This window comes from Sorex araneus, chromosome 2 (assembly GCF_027595985.1).
Source record: "Sorex araneus isolate mSorAra2 chromosome 2, mSorAra2.pri, whole genome shotgun sequence".
NCBI classification, from domain to species: Eukaryota; Metazoa; Chordata; class Mammalia; order Eulipotyphla; family Soricidae; genus Sorex; species Sorex araneus.
Window position 1 is genome coordinate 242337095 of NC_073303.1, and position 20605 is coordinate 242357699.

The 20605-nt window shown below is 46.1% G+C and overlaps 1 protein-coding gene across 1 annotated transcript in view; it reads left to right on the top strand.

Annotated features, from left to right (window-relative positions):
- LOC105943237 (zinc finger protein 208-like) overlaps positions 1–20605 on the top strand; it is a 286674-nt gene that overhangs the window by 167120 nt on the left and 98949 nt on the right. Inside the window, 1 exon segment of the mRNA XM_055124700.1 lies at positions 1607–2087. Within this exon segment, the coding sequence (XP_054980675.1) occupies positions 1607–2087 (481 nt within the window).

The following is a 20605-nucleotide window of genomic DNA, read 5'->3' on the forward strand; positions in this document are numbered from 1 at the left end:
TTTGTTTTTTTCTCCCACACACAAAGCAAAGCTTAATTGAATTCCACGCACACAGTGCTCCCGAGACACATCCAATTCCTGATGCTTTTTCACATGGGAATTCATTGACCCCTAAAAAATATTTCCTCCTGGAAATTCATCTTATGTGCTTCACTTAAGCCACCATTGTACTTCATTCCTAACACCTCAAAAGGCGGGTCACAGAAAGGGACTTGGATGGACCTGAGCAAGCCTTTTCCTAACCAGGTTAAGGAAAGGGACAGCCTAAGCACCATAAGTAGTATGGTAAATGAATAACACAGTCATGGAATAAATTCTTACTTGACCCAAAAAGAGGTAACTGAATAAAGACCCTGTTGGAATTAGAAAAAGTTACCTAGCCTGAGAAGTGTGCACTGTGAAATATAGAGAGATGTTCCCAGGAAACGGCACCCTTTTGGCTGGATCTAGGGTATAGATAAAAGCTTATATCACTTACTGCAATCATGCAAAATAACTACAAATACTTTAAAGGAATAAATCTAATAAAATTGTTTAAATGGATTAATGGCAAAGGAAATGAGAAAGCAATACACCCTGAGAAGGAATCTATTCCTTGGGCAGATCACTGAGGAGGAATCTAGAGTGGATTCTAGAGTGCTGGAGCCCGCAAATAATATTCTGTCCTTGAGTGCATGTCCTAGAGGAATTTCCCCTAAAGTTTCTTTAATGTGAGCATTGTTTATGTTAATATTTCAACACATGCATATATAATTGTTGCCCAGCAAGCCTTCATGATTTCTCTATAATTAATGCTATGATAGAAATAAATGACCCCTGAATTACCATCCAGCCATAGCCCCATTTATTCATCTAATGTGGGGTGACAGGCACTCATCAGCCCAGAATGTACCAAGGGGCCACAAGACACCACTGGACAGTGAATCATAATATAAAACTGCCTGTCTGAATTGTTTTTGAAATGCAGATTTGATAGGATAGAGCAATAATTGTAATCCTTCTCTACTGTCTGCAGGGAAGCAGCCATTCCCAATGGAATGTCTCTGATCCTGTGCAATGTGACAAATTTTCGAGCGAGCAATCCTGTCTTCATCCCCTTGGGGATCCTGAGACAGGCAGGATGTCTTCTGAGCATCATCAGAAGGAAGAGAGCGATCTCACTCTAAAGAACCCCTCTGCTGGAAGAAGCTTGTCACAGTCTTTTCTGCACGAACCTCAAACACAAACCCACCCAGGGACTCAGCCCATGGACTGTGGGACAGGAGCACTATTTATAGTGAGTCTTTCAGGCCAACAGATCCACAAGCAAATCAATGATGTACTGAACCCGTCCAAGTGTAAGAATTGTGGGGGAGCTTTCCCATGTCCTTGGCAGTGTGGTGTTCCTATAGAAAACCTCAGTGGACAGAATTTCCAGGAATATCAGCAGCGTGGACAAAAGTTGAGTCAGAAGTTACCCTGTGGTGACCATACTTCTATCAAAGCAGAAGACAAACCACATTCATGGGAAGAATGTGGGAAGGTCTTATGTCGATACTCACAGCTTATTCAACATAGGAGTATTCACACTGGAGACAGATCTTATGTTTGTAAGGAATGTGGGAAGGCCTTTCGTCAATCCTCACACCTTTTTAACCATAGGAGAATTCATACTGGAAAGAAAACTTTTGTTTGTAAGGAATGCGGAAAGGCCTTCAGTCGATCCTCACACCTTATTCGACATAGGAGAATTCACACTGGAGAGAAACCTTTTGTTTGTAAGGAATGTGGAAAGGCCTTCTGTCGATCCTCAAACCTAATTGAACATAGGAGAATTCACACTGGAGACAGACCTTATGTTTGTAAACAATGTGGGAAAGCCTTCTATCGATCCTCATCCCTTATTATACATAGGAAAATTCACACTGGAGAGAAACCTTATGTTTGTAAGGAATGTGGGAAGGCCTTCTGTCATTCTTCACACCTTATTGTACATAGGAGAATTCACACTGGAGAGAAACCTTATGTTTGTAAGGAATGTGGGAAGGCTTTCTGTGCATCCTCATACCTTAATGTACACAGGAGAATTCACACAGAAGAGAAACCTTATGTTTGTAAGGAATGTGGGGAGGCCTTCAAATTCCAAGCCTCCCTTTCTTATCATAGAAAAAAATCATACTGTATGAATTGATCTAATGACAATCCCTGTGGTCAGAAGAGAACAGTTCATTATATCTGATTTTCTCTGGACAGTTGGGATCTAGAGTGCTACAAAAGTACTGCACAGGAGGTCACAATTCTGCATCCATGGGACAAACTTTCCATCAGGTCAGTCAGTTCTCTAAAGAAAAGTTACATGCTAATTATCACCAAGGGGCAGCTATTCCAGTTGCCTTGTTCTTGCATCTGTGTATTTAAACTTGTAAATAATGGGTCTTGGTGATGGAACCAAGAGGAAGGTGACTAAATAAATACTTTCAAAAATGCCTTTTGCTTAGAATTGTCATGACTCACCACAACATCATTGTTTGCTCTCACTCAGGCTTGGCCCAGATAAACAGGTTTGCGGGAATTATGGCAGAGATCAAACATGATGCTGCAGTGAATTGTTTGAAAGTGGAAAAATGGGCAAATCTTCATTTTCCAAGGCTACCTGTGTTAGGTTTTGGGGAGCCGCAGCACATTGGTTCAGGCCTTACTGTTGGCTCACGTATACTTACAGGTGCTTGGAAACCAGGTCAGCCTTGTGCAAGTAAGCACACTGCCTTCTGTATCCTTTCTAAACTTTTTGTATACATATTTTTGTTAATTTACATGTATGGTGAAGATAATTACATTAATTATCTAATGAATGTTATTCTGGCAAGGACCCTGAATAGTGTGGATTGGAGAGATTTGAAATGAAATTTATTGTGCCTAGAAAGACTTTTTATTGCTTTTTCCGTCACATCCTGCATTGCTTAGGGTCTACTCTGGGCTTTGCCCTCAGGAATAACTCCTGGTTGTGCATCAGAGACCATCTGGGATGCTGGGAACCGAACCCTGGTTGTCCGCGTAAGAGGCAAATCCCTACCTTCTGTGCTATCATTCCAACCGAAAGAATGACATTTTTGCTATGATTTTGAAACTATGGAAGGAGCCCCTGTTTTCCAGGTAATGGGAACATGGAAAGCCCTCTACTCCCCCATCTCAGCACACAATTCCATTCAGCTGTGTTTCCTAACACAGGGCAGTCACATTCCTGGATCCCAACCTATCACTTCAGTAGTATTAGGAGAAAACAGAACTTGATTTTGGAAGCAGTTAAACCAAACCATCAAGGAGTCATCAGAATGATAAAAATGAGGGGGCTGGAGCAATAGCACAGCAGGTAGGACATATGTGTTGCATGGGGCTGACCCTGGTTCGATTATCAGCATCCCATATGGTCTCCTGAGCACCTCAAGGGTAATTCCTAAGTGAAGAGCCAGGCGTAACCCCTGTGCATCACTGGGTGTGACCCCCTCAAAAAATAATGATAAAAATAATTTAGATTGTACAAAAATACACATGAGGCTATAAAGTGATTGGTATATTTTGCTGTCCGTGAACTAAATGTATGCCTGCATTCTTAGGATTCTCGCTACCCTGGGATTAATTTACTGAACAATACATTGGGGGGACGGGCATATCTGACAGCGAAAAGGGATAATTCTGGCACTACCTAGGCCACCATTTAGCATACCAGGGATGGACTCCAGGTGACCAAGATCAATGAAAGTGTTAAGTTTCTAGACTCTTCCCTCCTGGTTCATATTGAAATTTTAAATCGTGTTTATGAAACTGCCACTTGGGGTGTTCCTTGTACGTGAGAGTTCATTAATCGCATTTTGTCAAGGGATAGCGCAATGACCGGACAGTGCTCACCGATGTTCTTACCAGACTTTGATCCTGTTCCAGTGTCTCTCCAGCTTTCTGGGCTCCTTGGCCAGTTCCTCGCTGCATCTCCAGGGCTGGCTCGGAGTCACTGCTTTCACCCCATCCCTATTCATGACTTTCCCGAGAAACACATTGTCCCCTGCTACCTGCTTGTATTTACTTTGCGTCAGTCGGCAAGTGTTTTTCCTTTTGATGCCTGTTGGAAAGCTTTAGTTTAAAGGAGCAGTTTTGCATCAGGGTTTTTTCCCACAGCCCCCACTGTGTGACCGACCACTCCAGCAGCAGCCTCTATCTGGACTGATTTAAATCACTCCTTTATCTGGACTGATTCCAGTTGCATCACAGATTTACTGGGTTGATCAAAAACATTCTCTCGCATTTAGAGCCTTGACCTTTGAGAGCCTGGTAGAAAAGGAAAAGACAACACACTATGACTAGCTGGCTGTAAGTTGGAGCCCTGAGACCAAGGAGGAGAGACTTTTACAGGTGAAGGTCTTGGGTTCTTCTCTGGCTTGCGCCCTGGGTAGTGTGTGAGTCCATCATGTGCTGCTGACCCCATATCTCTAGGGCTCTTGGATCAAGATTTTTGCACTGCACGCACATTCCCCTTTGCTCCGCTTACCTGTGGTTTCTTCGCTTTGCTCCATTCTTCATCAGTTATGCATCCATGAGATTCTGGACCCTTCGTTTCATCTATACCTTACTGCTGGCTGCTTTTCTGCAGTGTCAGGGCTCCCTCTCAGGAGCAGCTGAACCCCCACCTGCCCTCTCTGTCACCAAGCTTGTCTTGCCTCCCATCATGAGTATGATTTTGAGTATATTAATAAATTCATTTCCCCCTGTTGGCCAGGTGTTGCTTTGGGCTATTCCCGATTGTTCTCAGGGGTTCCTTTGGGCGTTGCTCAGGGATCAGCCACTTTCACCCTTATGCAAGGAAGAGAGGCTCTATGACACGCTAAGAAATATTCTTAGATGATGGACAACAAGCATATTTGGTGATAGTTGCCGATGTCATGAATGTCTCTTTTCTTGGACAACAGAATGGTCCTGCTGGTTTTCCACTGGGACGGAATCTTGCATTTTGACAGGAAGTGTGTGAAGAGCTGAGCCAGTATACTGTCGAGTACTGTCGGCAGATTCTTAAGGGGTTCGGTTCTGACATTGTCTGGACCAAGTGCAGTATGTGTCTTTACTGATGAAATGACATGTTGGATTCGGAAAGTGGACGTTGGGTACGGCATATCCATCCATCCTGCGTAATTTGGTATGTGGACAGGTGGACGTGGCTGTTGAAGAAATCAGAGTAGAAGTCTTGAATAATCCTCTACAATGCCCTTCTGGAAGATATGCAGAATCCATCAGGACATTGGAGGGCAGTCATCTTGGTCTTACGGTTGGAGAAGGACAGGTGAGCACTGCGAGTACTTTTCCAGATTCTACTGCATTGGCCAACACTACTGGTTTTCTCTCTTTGAGCTTTTCCTTATGGCTTCCTTGCACAGTTTTCGAGCTCGGATTTTGGCCTGTGATGGCCTGAGGCTCCTGCCAAACCACCATGGCAAATGAGCTTGAGAGATTTCAGAGACAGGCATCTGTTTGTGGCTTTCCCAATCTCGGCATTCTTGCAGTCATGGAGGTGCTGAACCAGTCATTCATATTCCTCATTGAATTTGTCAACAATGGCGTCTTCCCACATTGCCGCAATAGTGCCAAAGAGCTCCCAGTTGGTGGTCATTCTGGGAGTTATCTTCTAAAACTTTTATTTTACAGTCCTTTCTACCCACTGTGTGAAATAGAATCTTGCAGGAAGTAGACGGTGGTCCGATCCCATTTGGAATTTGGGACAACAGCCTCATGGATCAGGCAAAACCTTCGATTGAATATGAAGTGGTCAATTCGTTGTGGAACTGTCCACTGGGAGACTTTCCTGTCCAATGTTTAGATTTGGGCTTCTGGAACTGTGAGTTACCATGGATGGTCTTGGTTGACATGATGAACTCAGACAACATCTCACTCTGTTTCTTCTAAGCCATGGATCCTGATGTGCAGTTCTTCAGGTGACATTCTCGGTCCGATATTGGCTTTAAAATCACCGACAATAATCTAGTAGAAGGTATCATTTTCTTTATAGAATTTCTCCAGCTCCGTGTAGATTCTAAATTTCTTCTTCATCATAGTTGGATATTGGTGCATAGAGAACAAAGATAAATCTGCCATCAGTGAACCACATCTATTAAAGCGTAATAGTCCAATTCGGGTTGTTAGGCATTTGAATGAATCAATGCTCATGGCGAATTTCGTGTTGACAAGGGCAAGGACACTACCAGCTTCTCTGTTGTCACATGTTCCTTGGAACAGTTCTCCAGTGTGGAAAATGGCGAGATGTGATTGATACCTTCTCGTTTTGGTCAGACCAATGATATCGTACTTGATTATCTGCGCTTGTACCATCAGTTCCTCAATGGATGCTTCCAATGCCAGCGTTCATGCATTGCAAGTACAGTCATTTTAGTTCTTCAATTGGCAGTCTAGTTTGTCCCTGAAATTTGGTCAGACTCTCCTTGCTCATCCTTCATATCACTTCTGTATTGGGAGATCTTTTGTTGTCAAGTGAATGAGGTTCACTGTTGTTACTGTTTTTCGCATATCGATTATGCCACACATAGCTTGCCAAGCTCTGCCGTGCGGGCACGGTACTCTGTAGCTTTCCAGGCCATCTGAGAGGGATGGAACCTTTTAGGGCGGCCTCCCATTGGCCTTACAGGTGTTCCCATGGTTCACACCATATTTGAAACCCATCAAATGTGGTGCGGAAATTATGGAAAATGGGTATTAAGTGTCTTATGGTTTATCCAGAGAGTGGTCTGGAGCCATGCGGTGGCTGGGTAGTGAAGGTAGTGGAGGTCGGCCAGTGAGTATTTATCAGGCACCAATAGGATGGTATGTTTGGGTTTAATCCCTGGGGCACTAGAGATTGGAGGAGGCAGACAGAGGATCTTGTTTCTGGTTCTTGTTGATCCTACAGTGCAAGGTCGCAAAGTTCTGCTTTACCTGGTTCTATGGGGCTTCACTCCTGCATACTGTTCGGCCCGAAGGTCCGGAAAGCAGCCTGGAGCATGGTGGTGGCTGGGTAGTCGAGGTAGTAGAGGTCAGCCAGTGAGGCATTTATCTGTTCTCATAGGGTGGGGCATCTGGGTTTCATTCCTGGAGCACCACAAATTGGAGGAAGCCACAGAGGATCTTTTTCCTGGGTCTTGGGTATCGGTCTCCTTGAGCCTGGAGTAAACAATACATCATGAATAGCTGAATATTATTGCCTAGTGATTTCTGAAAAATTTGGTGGGGGAGTGGGGGAAGTTGGTGGGACAGGGCTGGATCTCGCCCTGGCAACTGTGTGCAAAGCAATCTGTGAATTTTATTCCCTTAGTGAAAACAAAAGCTTTATCTTGCATATGCTGTCTGTTCAGTCCCTCATTCTTCATCAATCTCAGATACCCATATGTCCGGGTCTTGATTCTACCCCAGAAACGGGGGAAAAAATGAAGCTTTCTGACCACATAGAAGCAGATCCAAAATATTGGAAGCCGGGCCCTTTAAGGCTATGACCAGAAATGCAGGTGTCGTCATTGAATCAGGGTTTGTTTGTTTTTTCTCCCAGTGGTCTTTGGGCCAAAGTGCCCTCAGCTTCATTTGCTGCCCTGGGGGAGCAAGAAAGGGGAACAGAGGGACCCGGAGAGTTGGTTTCCTCACTGGTCACCGAGTGATCAATCTGAGCATTCTGAACTCCTGTGGTCATCGCCTTGTGAGCAGCAGAGTTGCTCAATGACCATGGCCGGTATAGCAGCCCCTCACCTGGGACACACCCAGCACCATTGTTGAAAGATTGATCTTACAGAAACAGTGACCAAAATACAAAGACAATCTACAGAATCGGAAAGGATATTTACGTATTACCCATCCGATAAAGGTTTGATATCAAGAATATACACTGCACTGGTTGAACTCCACAAGATGAAAACTGCCAACCCGATCAAAAAATGGGGTGATAAATGAACAGAAACTTTCCCAAAGAAGAAATCCGAATGGCTGAGAGGCACATGAGAAAATGTTCAACATCACTAAACATCAGGGAGATGCAGATCAAAACAACAATGAGATATCATCTCACACCACAGAGACTGGCCCAAATCCCAAAACACAGAAGCAGCGGTGTTGGCATGGATGTGGGGAGAAAGGGAATCTCCTTCATTGCTGGTGGGAATGGTGACTGGTCCAGCCCTTTTGGAAAACAATAATGACAACTCAAAAAATTTGAAATTGAGCTTCCATTTGACCCAGCAATACCACTCCTGGGAATATATCCCGAAGAGGCAAAAAGGTATAGTAGAGATGATATCTGCATTACTATATTCATTGCAGCACTATTTACAATAGCAACAATCTGGAAAAAACCAGAGTGCCCAATAACAGATGACTGGTTAAAGAAACTGGTACATCTACAAAATGGAATACTATGTAGCTGTCAGGAAACATGAAGTGATAAAATTTGCATTTGTGTGGATCAACATGGAAAGTATCATGCTGAGTGAAATGAGTCAGAAAGAAAGAGACAGACATAGAAAGATTGCACTCATATATGGAATATAAAGTAGCTGAGAGGTACAAGCTTGCAAGGATGCAATTTCTGGAATTTATTCTTTGGACTTAGTTACTTAAATACTAAAATACAGAAATCCAAAACCGTGTGGCCGCTAGTGCGGCCACTCGACCTCATATCTCTTCATTCTCGGCAATGGAAAACAAATTATCAAATGCATCCTTTTCAGAAAGTCCGACTTTAGGGGGGAGAATACCCAATAATAGTGAGTATTTTTTTGAAATATTGAATGTAATCAATGTAAAGTGAAAGTAAAGTGAAATTCATCAGTTACACAGGCGAAGTGGGGGGTTGGGGAGGTGGCAGTGGGGGTGAGGTATACTGTGATTCTTGGTGGTGGAATATGTGCACTGGTGAAGTGATGGGTGTTCGAGCATTGTATGACTGAGACTTAAACCTGAAAGCTTTGTAACTTTCCACGTTTTTTTCTTTTTTCTTTTTCTCTTTGGGTCAGAACCCAGCGATGCTCAGGGGTTACTCTTGGCTTTGCACTCAGGAATTACTCCTGGCGGTGCTTGGGGGACCATATGGGATGCCGGGAATCGAACCCGAGTTGGCCGTGTGCAAGGGTAATGCCCTACCCGCTGTGCTATTGCTCTGAACACCCACATGATTTTTTCAATAAAAGAATTAATTTAAAAAATTGAAAGATTCATCTTACTTATTGTTTTTAGGGAAATAGGGGGTTTTTAATGAAGAGAACTTACTTCAAAAGGCGCATAAGGGGGGCTGGAGCGATAGCACAGCGGGTAGGGCGTTTGCCTTGCACGCGGCCGACCCGGGTTCGATCCCCGGCATCCCATATGGTCCCCCAAGCATCGCCAGGAGTAATTCCTGAGTGCAGAGCCAGGAGTAACCCCTGAGCATCGCTGGGTGTGTGACCCAAAAAGCAAAAAAAAAAAAAAAAAGGCGCATAAGGGGAGATATTTCTCCCTCAAGCGGGCATTGCCTGCTCCCAGAGGTGCTCAGGGGTGACATGTGAGGTGGAGGAGAAAATCGAGCTTGAGGAGCGAAAGTCATTCAGAAGGACTAAGAAACAATGAAAATTAGAACAAACAGAATAAAAAGTGTTTTCTTTTTAATTTTGTCTTTAATTGTGTTTCAGGGCCATACCTGGCATTGCCCATTGCTCATTCCTGCCTCGGGTGATCCCATGGGGTGTCAGAACAGGAGGCCAACGCCCTTCCTGCTAACCTACCATTCTGGTCCCCAACCAAAGAGAAAGTGTTAGAGCCAGAAGGAGCCCCAGGTTGACAGCAGATCTCATGGAACAGGTGTGACCACAACAGTTTTAGCTCCTTTGCAGGGACACTTGGAGCCCAGGGGCAGTCACTAGGGGTAGGACATGGGGTCATTCCTGGAATGTCCCCAGCTGAGCTACCTACATCATGAGCTCACCTGGCTACCTTTCATGTCTTAGGCAGTTTAAACTGGAGTCAGATATGAAAGGTTTCCCTCATCAAGGAGACCTTGGGGCTCATTCTTTTTCCTTTTGTGGTAGAGTTTTCGGTCCTCTTCTGGTGGTGTTCAGAAGTCACTCCTGACCCTTCATTCAGGAATCACTCCTGGCACTGTTCAGTGCACACCATAGCCTGGTCAGCATCATGAAGGCATATACTCATCCCGCTGCCTGGTGGGAGAAGGGGAACTCGGTGTGTTTTTCATGTATTTGGGGCTTAAAAAGCATTAGGCAGAGCATTTCATTTTCAATTGATCCTGGTTCAGCCATAAGGATCGGGGGTTCAAGGAGCTGTAGAGCTTTTGTTTTTCCTGGGCTTTTTTCTCCCTTTCTTTTTGCTTTAATGGTCATAACCTATGATCCTCGTGGAGTCATTTCAAGCTGTGTACTCTAGTATCACTCCGACTGGTGCTCAGGGAATCATATAGGATGCTGGGGAATAAATCCTTGTTGACCACCTGCAGGTCAAATGCTTCTGGTGCTATATTTCTTGCTCCAAGGTGCAGAGTTTTAAGAGTAGTGAGGGCTGGGGCGGGTGGAGGCACCACATTTGGGACACACCAGGGCTGGGCCAGAGAGGTGCCTGCGACCAAAAGTGCAATCTGAGAAGGAAGTCGGTCGGACACTTCTAGGGTGTGTTCCAAGGTCTCTCATAATGCAATATAGGATCACCAATGGCCATCATATATTTATTGATTTATTGAATTATGTAGTATGGGGGATACAGCTGGCAATGCTCATGGGTGACAAATCCTGCCTCTGCACTCAGGTGTCGCTATGGCAGTACTCAGGGAACCACATATAAGATGCCTACAATTTAACCTGTTTTGTGTAGGGATCCATTTTACCTTACTGATCTTATCCTGTCACTATTTGTTTAATCACTAGCTAACCCCATGCCACACCTAGCAAAGGTTGCCACTCCTAATCTTACTGATCTTATCCTATCAACATTTGTTTATTACTAGCTAAATCCCGTGCCACACCCTGCATTTCTGTTGGGGGTCCTGGCACCATCTCCTCCCAACAGGGAGGTATAAATACTGTGACTGCCATAGAATAAATGCCTTTTCTCCCTCCTCCGGGCTCTGCGTCTGTTCTTTCGGCTGTGCCCTACGAAGGGTTCTCCCTGCTGAACAGAACGAGACCTCCACATCGACTTCCACACCTGGCGCCCAACGTGGCTGTCGAATTCACGGAAAAAGTGAGTATTTCTGAGGGTCGCCTTTCTCTTGGCACACACCGTGGTGCGGGAATGGCCTACTTACCCTCTGATTCCTCCATCCCTACCTACTCCTGGGAATCCCCAGTTATTTGCATCCTTTGTCTCGTTAATTTTATTTGGATCTTAAATGAGATTTTTAAGGCGAGAAAAAGTCAGCCATTTTCAGAGATTCAGCACCGTGTTTCCGAAATTGAGATTTTTTTGAGGAAAAAGTATGAGAGTTCAGAGGCTTCCTCAGTCTTTGGGGATGAGGCACCCCCCATGCAGGGGACTGACTCCTCCCGCGCAGAGGCACCTCCGAGACTTTATCCTGTGACTTCTGATATCCCCGATCCCTCTCCTCCGGAACTTAAATCCTTGCCCCTGGAGGACAAGGCTACCCAGGTAGATGAGGAGGAGAGGTGTAAGCTGGAGGACAAGGCTACCCAGGTAGATGAGGAGGAGAGGTGTCAGCCGTCAGCTCCACCACTCCATTATCTGTCCCATGACACTGCCTTTTTTAATCCCCCATACGCCAGTGAGGCACCCCGCCAGCTTGCCCAGGACACCGCCGCCTTAATAAGGCAGCTGGTTCAGGAACTAGTGAGTGCCCTGCAGCCTTCTACCCTCTCCCAAGAATCTAGTGCAAACTCGGTCTCTCCTCCGCCCTGCCACACTCTAGCTTCAAAACCTATGGCTGCCTTCCCAGTTACCAGGTCCCATTCTCGGGCCCCCAAATACCCCACCTCTGCCACGGCTCCACCTGATGATGATCCCTCAGACAGAGAAGTTGAGGAGGCCGATCAGCCTGAGGAAGGGGCACATTCCCAAGAGGAAAATTCCCCTCAGGACGTAGCTCCACAGGCACCAATCCGCCAAAGCTACCGAAGATTGAAATTCGAAGACCTGAAAGATTTAAAGGCTGCTGTCTCTTCTTGCGGCCCCACTGCTCCTTTTACGCTTGGCCTTTTGGACTCCTTTTGTGAGGGATGGCTCACGCCGAACGACTGGTTCTCAGTCGCTAAGGCTGTCCTGAGTAGGGGAGACTATCTCTTGTGGAAAGCAGATTATTTAGAACGATGCCAAGAAATGGCGCGCCGCAACGTCGAGGCAGGAGGCTCTTCCTCATCCTGGATCTTTGCTAAATTTCAGGGTCAGGCACCCTTTGATTCTAATGAGGTGCAGGCTCAATTTCCCCCAGGGCTACTTGCCCAAATACATGTGGCTGCCCTCCGGGCCTGGAAGGCACTTCCCTCTAAAGGGTCGGTGGTAACATCCTTAGCCATGGTTCGTCAGGGAGCTAACGAGCCCTATAGTGATTTCATAGGGCGCCTCACGGAGGCGGCTGAAAAACTCATGGGAAACGAAGAGACGGATAATGAGCTGATCCGCCATTTGGCCTATGAGAATGCTAATCCCATCTGCCAGGCCACACTCCGCCCCTATAAGCGTGGGAAGACCCTCTCAGAATACATTCGGCTATGCTCCAAGGTTGATCCCACCACCCAAAAAATAGGGCATGCTATAGGGGCTGCCTTCAAACAGTTCTCTATTCAACCATCGAGCAGTCAGAACAAGCTGTGCTTTGGCTGTCGGCAGACTGGACATTTCTTAAGAAACTGTCCCAATAAAAAATCGCGGCCCAGACCTAGAAGTCCTTGCCCTAAGTGCAAACAGGGTTTCCACTGGGCGTCAGAGTGCCGCCAGAAGGCCAGGCCGGGAAACTGGGCACAGGGCCAGCCCTAGGGCCCCCAGTCCGCTCCCTTTCCCGTGTCTGGGGCACCTCAGAATCATGGGCCCTTCAACCCATCGGCGTCCAGCCCCCAATTCGCTCCCTCTCCCATGACCGGGGCACCTCAAAATCATGGGCTGTTCAACCCATCAGCACCCAATCCCTCTGCAGAGCCATCCCATACTCAGCCAGATTGGATCTCTGTGCCACCTCCCGCACAATATTAGTTAAAGAACAGGGACCCCAGATAGTGTATTTCAACGCCTGTGGCCCTTTGCCATCTGGAACTTTTGGCCTAATTATTGGGCGAGGCAATATGCTCCCTCAGGGCGTGCAAGTACTCCCCGGGATTATAGATGCTGATTTTCAAGGGCAGATTGGAGTAGTAGTTGAATCACTCTCCCCATTTTCAGTCTTGGACGCTGGCGCGCGGCTAGCACAGCTAATACTCATTCCAATAACAACAGTACAAAAACCACCCCCAATGTCAGAGACTTTTGCATTTTTTGCCCAACGCATTCTTAATCACAAGGGCTTGATGACTTTAGAGATCAACGGGAAGGAATTTTTAGGTCTGATTGACACTGGTGCGGATGTAATGGTCATTGCTGAAAAAGACTGGCCAAAAAGGTGGCCCCTCACCCCCTCACTGACTCACCTTCAGGGTATAGGTCAATCCCAAAACCCTATGTTAAGCTCATTTACACTTGATTGGCGCACCAAGGAGGGAAAATCCGGAATGGTACGCCCCTATGTTCTGCCCGGGCTCCCACTCAATCTCTGGGGCAGGGATATTCTTTCACAAATGGACCTTATACTAATTGATGCCAAGGGCCTAGACATGCTCCTTGCAGCAGGTTATTCTCCCGGAAAGGTTCTAGGAAAATACCTCCAGGGCACGCCTGCGCCGCTAGCCCTCGACCCAGTGAAAAATGACCGCGCAGGCTTAGGTTTACTTTCAGTAACTGCCACGGCTCCTCCTGCACCCCATACGGATAAGATCATATGGAAGTCCAATGAGCCTGTATGGGTGGACCAGTGGCCGCTTCCCACTGAAAAATTACAGGCCGCCAGGTTGTTAGTGCAGGAACAACTCGAGGCGGGACACATAGAACCCACCTCTTCCCCCTGGAACACACCCATTTTTGTTATAAAAAAGAAAAACGGCAGTTGGCGACTGCTGCAGGATCTACGAGCAGTAAATAAAACCATGTTCATTTTTGGGGCGCTTCAACCTGGACTGCTGTCCCCAGCAGCCATCCCTTCAGAAATGTATAAGATAGTACTCGATTTAAAAGACTGCTTCTTCTCAATCCCCTTGCATCCTGATGATCGCCCCCGTTTTGCCTTTAGTTTGCCAGCTATTAATTATAAAGAGCCCATGCAACGTTTTCAATGGAAGGTTTTACCCCAGGGAATGGCAAATAGCCCCACACTGTGTCAAAAATTTGTGGCTCAAATTCTTGCTCCCATTAGGGCACAATGGCCCGACATCTATATGATCCATTATATGGATGATATACTGCTTGCTGGATCTGACCCACAGGCCACTATGCTCTGTTGCAATCAGGTGATCCGTGCGTTTACTCAGTCTGGCTTTCAAATTGCCCCCGAAAAAATTCAGATCGCTGACCCTTATACCTTTCTTGGATTTCGTCTTCAGGGGTCCCGTGTACTTTTGCAAAAAACGCAGCTGAAGCTTACTTCATTAAAGACACTACATGATTTTCAACAACTGCTTGGGCATATTACATGGCTCAGTCCCTATCTGAAACTTACCAAAGGAGACCTTATTCCCCTTTATGACCTTTTGCGCGGTGACGCTGACCCTTCTTCCCCTAGGAGTCTGACACCAGCAGCCCGAGAATCCCTAGTTCTCATAGAAAAAGCGATTGAAGGTCACTTTGTTTGCTCTCTAGATTATCAGCGCCCTTTTCACCTCCTTATCTTCGCTACTCCTCATTCTCCCACGGGCTTAATTTGGCAGGAAAACCCTGTTTCTTGGATTCACCTTCCTGCCACACCAAAGAAAGTTCTTGTACCCTACTATCTCTTAGTGGCATCCTTAATTATTGAAGGAAGGAGTTTCTCTCGAAGACACTTTGGTCTTGAACCGGCTTCTGTTATTCAACCCTACAATAAGGAACAGATAGATTGGCTTCTTCAAAATACTGATGATTGGCCCATCACCTGCGCTTCCTTTTCAGGAATTTTAGATAATCATTATCCCCCCAATAAGTTGATACAATTTATGGCTTTACATCAATGTTGTCACTAAGACCAGCCCTATCCCTGGGGCTAAAGTGATTTTCACTGATGGATCCTCTAATGGCCAGGCCGCCTATGCCTGTGAGGGTGAGACTGTTTCTTTTTACACAAAGGAGTCCTCTGCTCAGCTGGTTGAACTCACAGCTGTTCTAATGGTCTTTAAAAATTTTTCCCTTCTTGGGGCTGGAGTGATAGCATAACGGGTAGGGCGTTTGCCTTGCACGCGGCCGACCCGGGTTCAATCCCAGCATCCCATATGGTCCCCTGAGCACCGCCAGGGGTGATTCCTGAGTGCATGAGCCAGGAGTGACCCCTGTGCATTGCTGGGTGTGACCCAAATAGCAAAAAAAAAAAAAAAATTTTCCCTTCTTCCTTTCAATTTATACACGGATAGTGCCCATGTGGCCTTCTCTATACCATTACTGGAGACTATTAGTTACATAAAACCCTCCTCCCCCGCAACGTCATTGTTTTTGCAAATCCAACAGTATATTCGCTCACGGCGAGCTCCATTTTTCATAGGTCATCTTCGTGCCCACACTAACCTCCCTGGGCCACTGGCGGCAGGTAAATCACTTGGCAGATTTGGCCACCCGATCTTTCACAGCGCTAACTCTACAAGCAGATCCGCTGCAGGAGGCCACAACTGCACATGCCCTTCACCATCTGAATGCTCAAACTCTCCGCCTTATGTTTAAAATCACGCGTGAGCAGGCACGGCAGATTGTGCGCCAGTGCCCTTCCTGTGTATCCCTTCTACCCGTGCCTCACTTAGGGGTCAATCCCCGAGGACTAGTCCCTAATGCCATCTGGCAAATGGATGTCACTCATATTCCTTCCTTTGGGCAGCTTAAATATGTGCATGTGACTATTGATACCTTTAGTGGGTTTATTTGCGCCTCAGCCCAGACTGGAGAGGCCTCAAAAAATGTCATTGCTCATGTCTTGCACTGCTTTTCTGTACTGGGCAAACCACAGCTAATAAAAACAGACAATGGTCCAGGATACACTGGAAAAAAGTTTGAGCATTTTTGTAAGAAGCTGCAGATTTCCCACCATACAGGGATCCCCTATAATCCTCAAGGGCAGGGGATAGTGGAGCGAGCCCATCTCACTCTTAAAACATATATTCAAAAGCTCCAGACAGAAAAGGAACTGTGCCCAGCCTCACTTTCCCCTAAGACGTTATTATCTCACGCTTTGTTTGTCATGAACTTTCTTATACTGGACAAAGAAGGTCGCAGCGCAGCGGACCGTTTCTGGCATACTTCCACCAGCCACACTTATGCAAAAGTAAGGTGGAAAGACCCTCTGAGTGGTCTATGGAAGGGCCCTGATCCAGTCCTTATATGGGGCCGAGGATCAGCCTGCATATTTGATGCTGCTGATAGTGTAGCCCGCTGGCTCCCCGAACGACTGATAAGGCAGGTCGACACACCTGCTCTGGCTGAACCGATTTCCACCCAGAGAATAAATGAATCCTCTGAGGACAGTGTCCCTTCTGCCACTGCCCAGGAACTTGCTTCTGCTCAGTCAGCCGCGTCGGGAGTGACCAACTAGTGGTCTCGCTCACAGAACAGTTGTTCAGACTTGGCCTGGCTGGAGCAGGATCCAGCGTTACTTCAAGACCGAAGATGATGCCCATAGGGCAGGAGGGGGAGTCTCAGTGTGAATGTGGTGAGTGGGGTGCGCACCCGCGTGAAAGAAGGACCGGTCCGAGCGTGTGCAGGAGTAAGATTTGTGCGTGTGCTCCTAGTGTGTGTGCAATTGTCTCATTATCTTTCTTAATTCTGCTTAGTTTTCAACAACTTTTGAGAAGGTTTTGCCAGCTTATATCAACAAAAGTGCTTTCTTGACCCGTTTTTTCAACAAGCAGGAAACTGGCTGCTCAGGCAGAGAAACGGGGAGCAATGTTTCCAATCGGCCGACAGGGCTCACTTTGCCCTGGGGACTGCTCTTTCCTTTCTCAGTCTATCAGTTTTTTCCTGCCATTCTTGAAGGGTCAGATTGATCGATCAAGTATATATTTGTGCACATGTGTGATGTTTATTGTCTGACTGTCTGTCTCTGTCTGTGGAACACTCGAGTATTAGAGCTAGTTTAAAGTCAGTAATTCTTAGATCTGGGCAAACAAAATCAAGGGAGGTCAGAGTGATATGGAGCCCAGCAATTTAAAAGATCTAAGTATCTTTGGAGCTTGCTAGATTCAGGTCTAAACAAAGATTTCTAATCAGAATGTGGCGCCTACAAAGAAATTGAAATTTTCAATCCAGATTTCATATTGGGAGAACATTAATAGTTATTAACAGTTGAAATCCTCTTGAATTCTAGTAAGCTAAACATATCTATTGGACTTACATTCCTCACCCTCCACTTTTACAGGTTGTAGATTGGACCATGCCAGGACCCAGTATCTGGGCTAACAATTCCTTTCTTTTACCCCCTCCATGGGATTCACAGATGCCTCAGCTGCCGAATAAAGAAGAAACACCTTTTAATTTTTTCTCTAGGATACTCACTTGATCCAGTCTGCATTGGAGTGCCTCCCTGTCTCCCTCTTCACTTTCAGACTTGGATTCATACCAAGTCCCAAATTCATACTACCTCTGATCACTCACAAAAAGATTTTTCTTTTCTGGTGATTGTGCATTATTTACCTGTCTCAATTCTTCCCTCTCAATCCAAGATTCTCCCCACAGTATAATTTTATTAAGGGCCGGATCGCATATGGTTACCAGTGAACCTGACCAGAGAATGGCAATGCTCCCCCGATAAAGGGCTCCTGACTGAAGACCTGACACAACTGCTCCGGCACCCCTGACAATTCCTTGGGCCCCTGATCGCAGTTATCCTGGACTCATTGCTGTAACCACCACTGATGCTGTTGCAGGAATAGTTCTTCAAGCCTCGGTCCAAGACACACAACTTCGTCTAAACATGACAAAATGACTCTTACCACCTTTGGACAATGCAGGCTACTGTCAACCGTGATGTTGAGCAACAATTGGACACTCTACAGCAAGTGCTACTTTGGGTCCGGGGCTGGGTTAATATCTTAGAGTAACAAATGAGATTTTCGAGTGTTTAAGGATCTTTGGCTTGATTTGTAGGACCTCATCTTCCCCCAGTTCTTTACCTTGAGGATGCCGGGCTCCCAAGGATTTATTCTTGTGGATCAGGTTGACAGGCAAAGCACTGCAAGGGAGGGCTGATACCCCGGCCCGGCTCCCTGCGAGGTATTCCGGTATAGCTTAGAGGTTACTCCAAAACCAAGGATTGATGGGGCCTATGAGGAGCCCCCTGCATAGACCCGATCATCCTTTCCTTCCTCTCCCTGCAAAAATGGAGTCTTTATGTCACAAGGGATACCGGACAATGCCTCCCCTGACCACATTTAATTTAAAACAAAACAGGGGGAGATGTAGGGAGCCATTTTACCTTACTGATCTTATCCTGTCACTATTTGTTTAATCACTAGCTAACCCCATGCCACACCTAGCAAAGGTTGCCACTCCTAATCTTACTGATCTTATCCTATCAACATTTGTTTATTACTAGCTAAATCCCGTGCCACACCCTGCATTTCTGTTGGGGGTCCTGGCACCATCTCCTCCCAACAGGGAGGTATAAATACTGTGACTGCCATAGAATAAATGCCTTTTCTCCCTCCTCCGGGCTCTGCGTCTGTTCTTTCGGCTGTGCCCTACGAAGGGTTCTCCCTGCTGAACAGAACAAGACCTCCACATCGACTTCCACAGTGTTGGACACATGAATAAAATCACCGCACCCACTGTTCTATGTCTTTAGCTCCTTTGCACAGAACTTTTATTTTTTAACTGTCAGTTTTGTGCTTCAGCACGCAGAACTCATATCTTACTTTTTTTTATTAGTTTATTTTTAATTAGAGAGTCATCGTGAGGGTACAGTTACAGATCCATACATCTTTGTGCTCATGTTTCCCCCATACAAAGTTCGATAACCCATCCCTTCACCAGTACCCATTTTCCACCACCAGTAAACCCAACATCCCTCCCCCCCTCCCCAGTCCCGTCTCCCCCCACCCCACCCTGCCACTGTGGCAGGGAATTCCCTTTTGTTCTCTCTCTCTGATTAGGTGTTGTGGTTTGCAATAAAGGTGTTGAGTGGCTATTGTGTTCAGTCTCTATTCTGTATTCAGCCCGCATCACCCTTCCCCCACATGACCTCCAACCACATTTTACTTGGTGGTCCCTTCCCTGAGTTACCCAGAATGAGAGACCAGCCTCCAAGCCATGGAAACAATCTCCTGGTACTTATTTCTACTATTCTTGGGTGTTAGTCTTATAGTCTATTATTCTATATTTCACAGATGAGTGCAATCTTTCTATGTCTGTCTCTCTCTTTCTGACTCATTTCACTTAGCATGATACTTTCCATGTTGATCCACTTATAGGCAAACGTCATGACCTCATTTTTTCTAACAGCTGCATAGTATTCCATTGTATAGATGTACCAGAGTTTCTTCAACCAGTCATCTGTTCTAGGGCACTCGGGTTTTTTCCAAATTCTGGCTATTGTAAACAGTGCTGCGGTGAACATATAAGTGCATATGTCACTTCGACTATACTTGTTGGCTTTTCTGGGATATATTCCCAGCAGTGGTATTGCTGGGTCAAATGGGAGCTCAACCTCTAGTTTTTTGAGAATCGTCCATACTGTTTTCCAAAAGGGCTGAACTAGCCGGCATTCCCACCAGCAGTGTAGAAGGGTCCCTTTCTCCCCACATCCTCTCCAACAGCAGTTGCTTTTGTTCTTTTGGATGTGTGCTAGTCTCTGTGGTGTGAGGTGATATCTAATGGTTGTTTTGATCTGCATCTCTCTGACGTCATATCTTACTTTTGAATCTGAACTCAGGCATCATTCCTTGCAGTCCTGGGGCGAGAACCCTATGTGGGGTTGGTATTGGCCCCAGCTTAACTGCTTGAAAGAAAAGCATCCTATCAACGGTACTTTCTTTTTATTTAATTTTTATTAGTAAATCACCATGAGGTACATGTTCAAACTTTTGAACTTTCATTTTTGTATTTGGTTTACATCCCTCCACAAGTGCCCATTCTCCTCACCAACGTTGCCACTATCCCTCCCACCACTGCCACTGCAACGCAACCAACCCACCCACGCCCACGCCTCTGTGGCCGGGCATTCCCTTTAGTTCTCTCTCCTGTTGAATGATGTAGTTTACAATAGAGGTAGTGAGTGTCCATCATGTTCAGTCTATACCCCCCTTTTGGTGAGCGGCTTTCAAGCCGAATGAGCCCTCCCAACATTCTTTACTAGGTGTTCCCTTCTCTGTTTCTGCTGCCTTTTCGCCCAGCATATGAGGCCAGTTTCCAAGCTGTGGGGCAGACC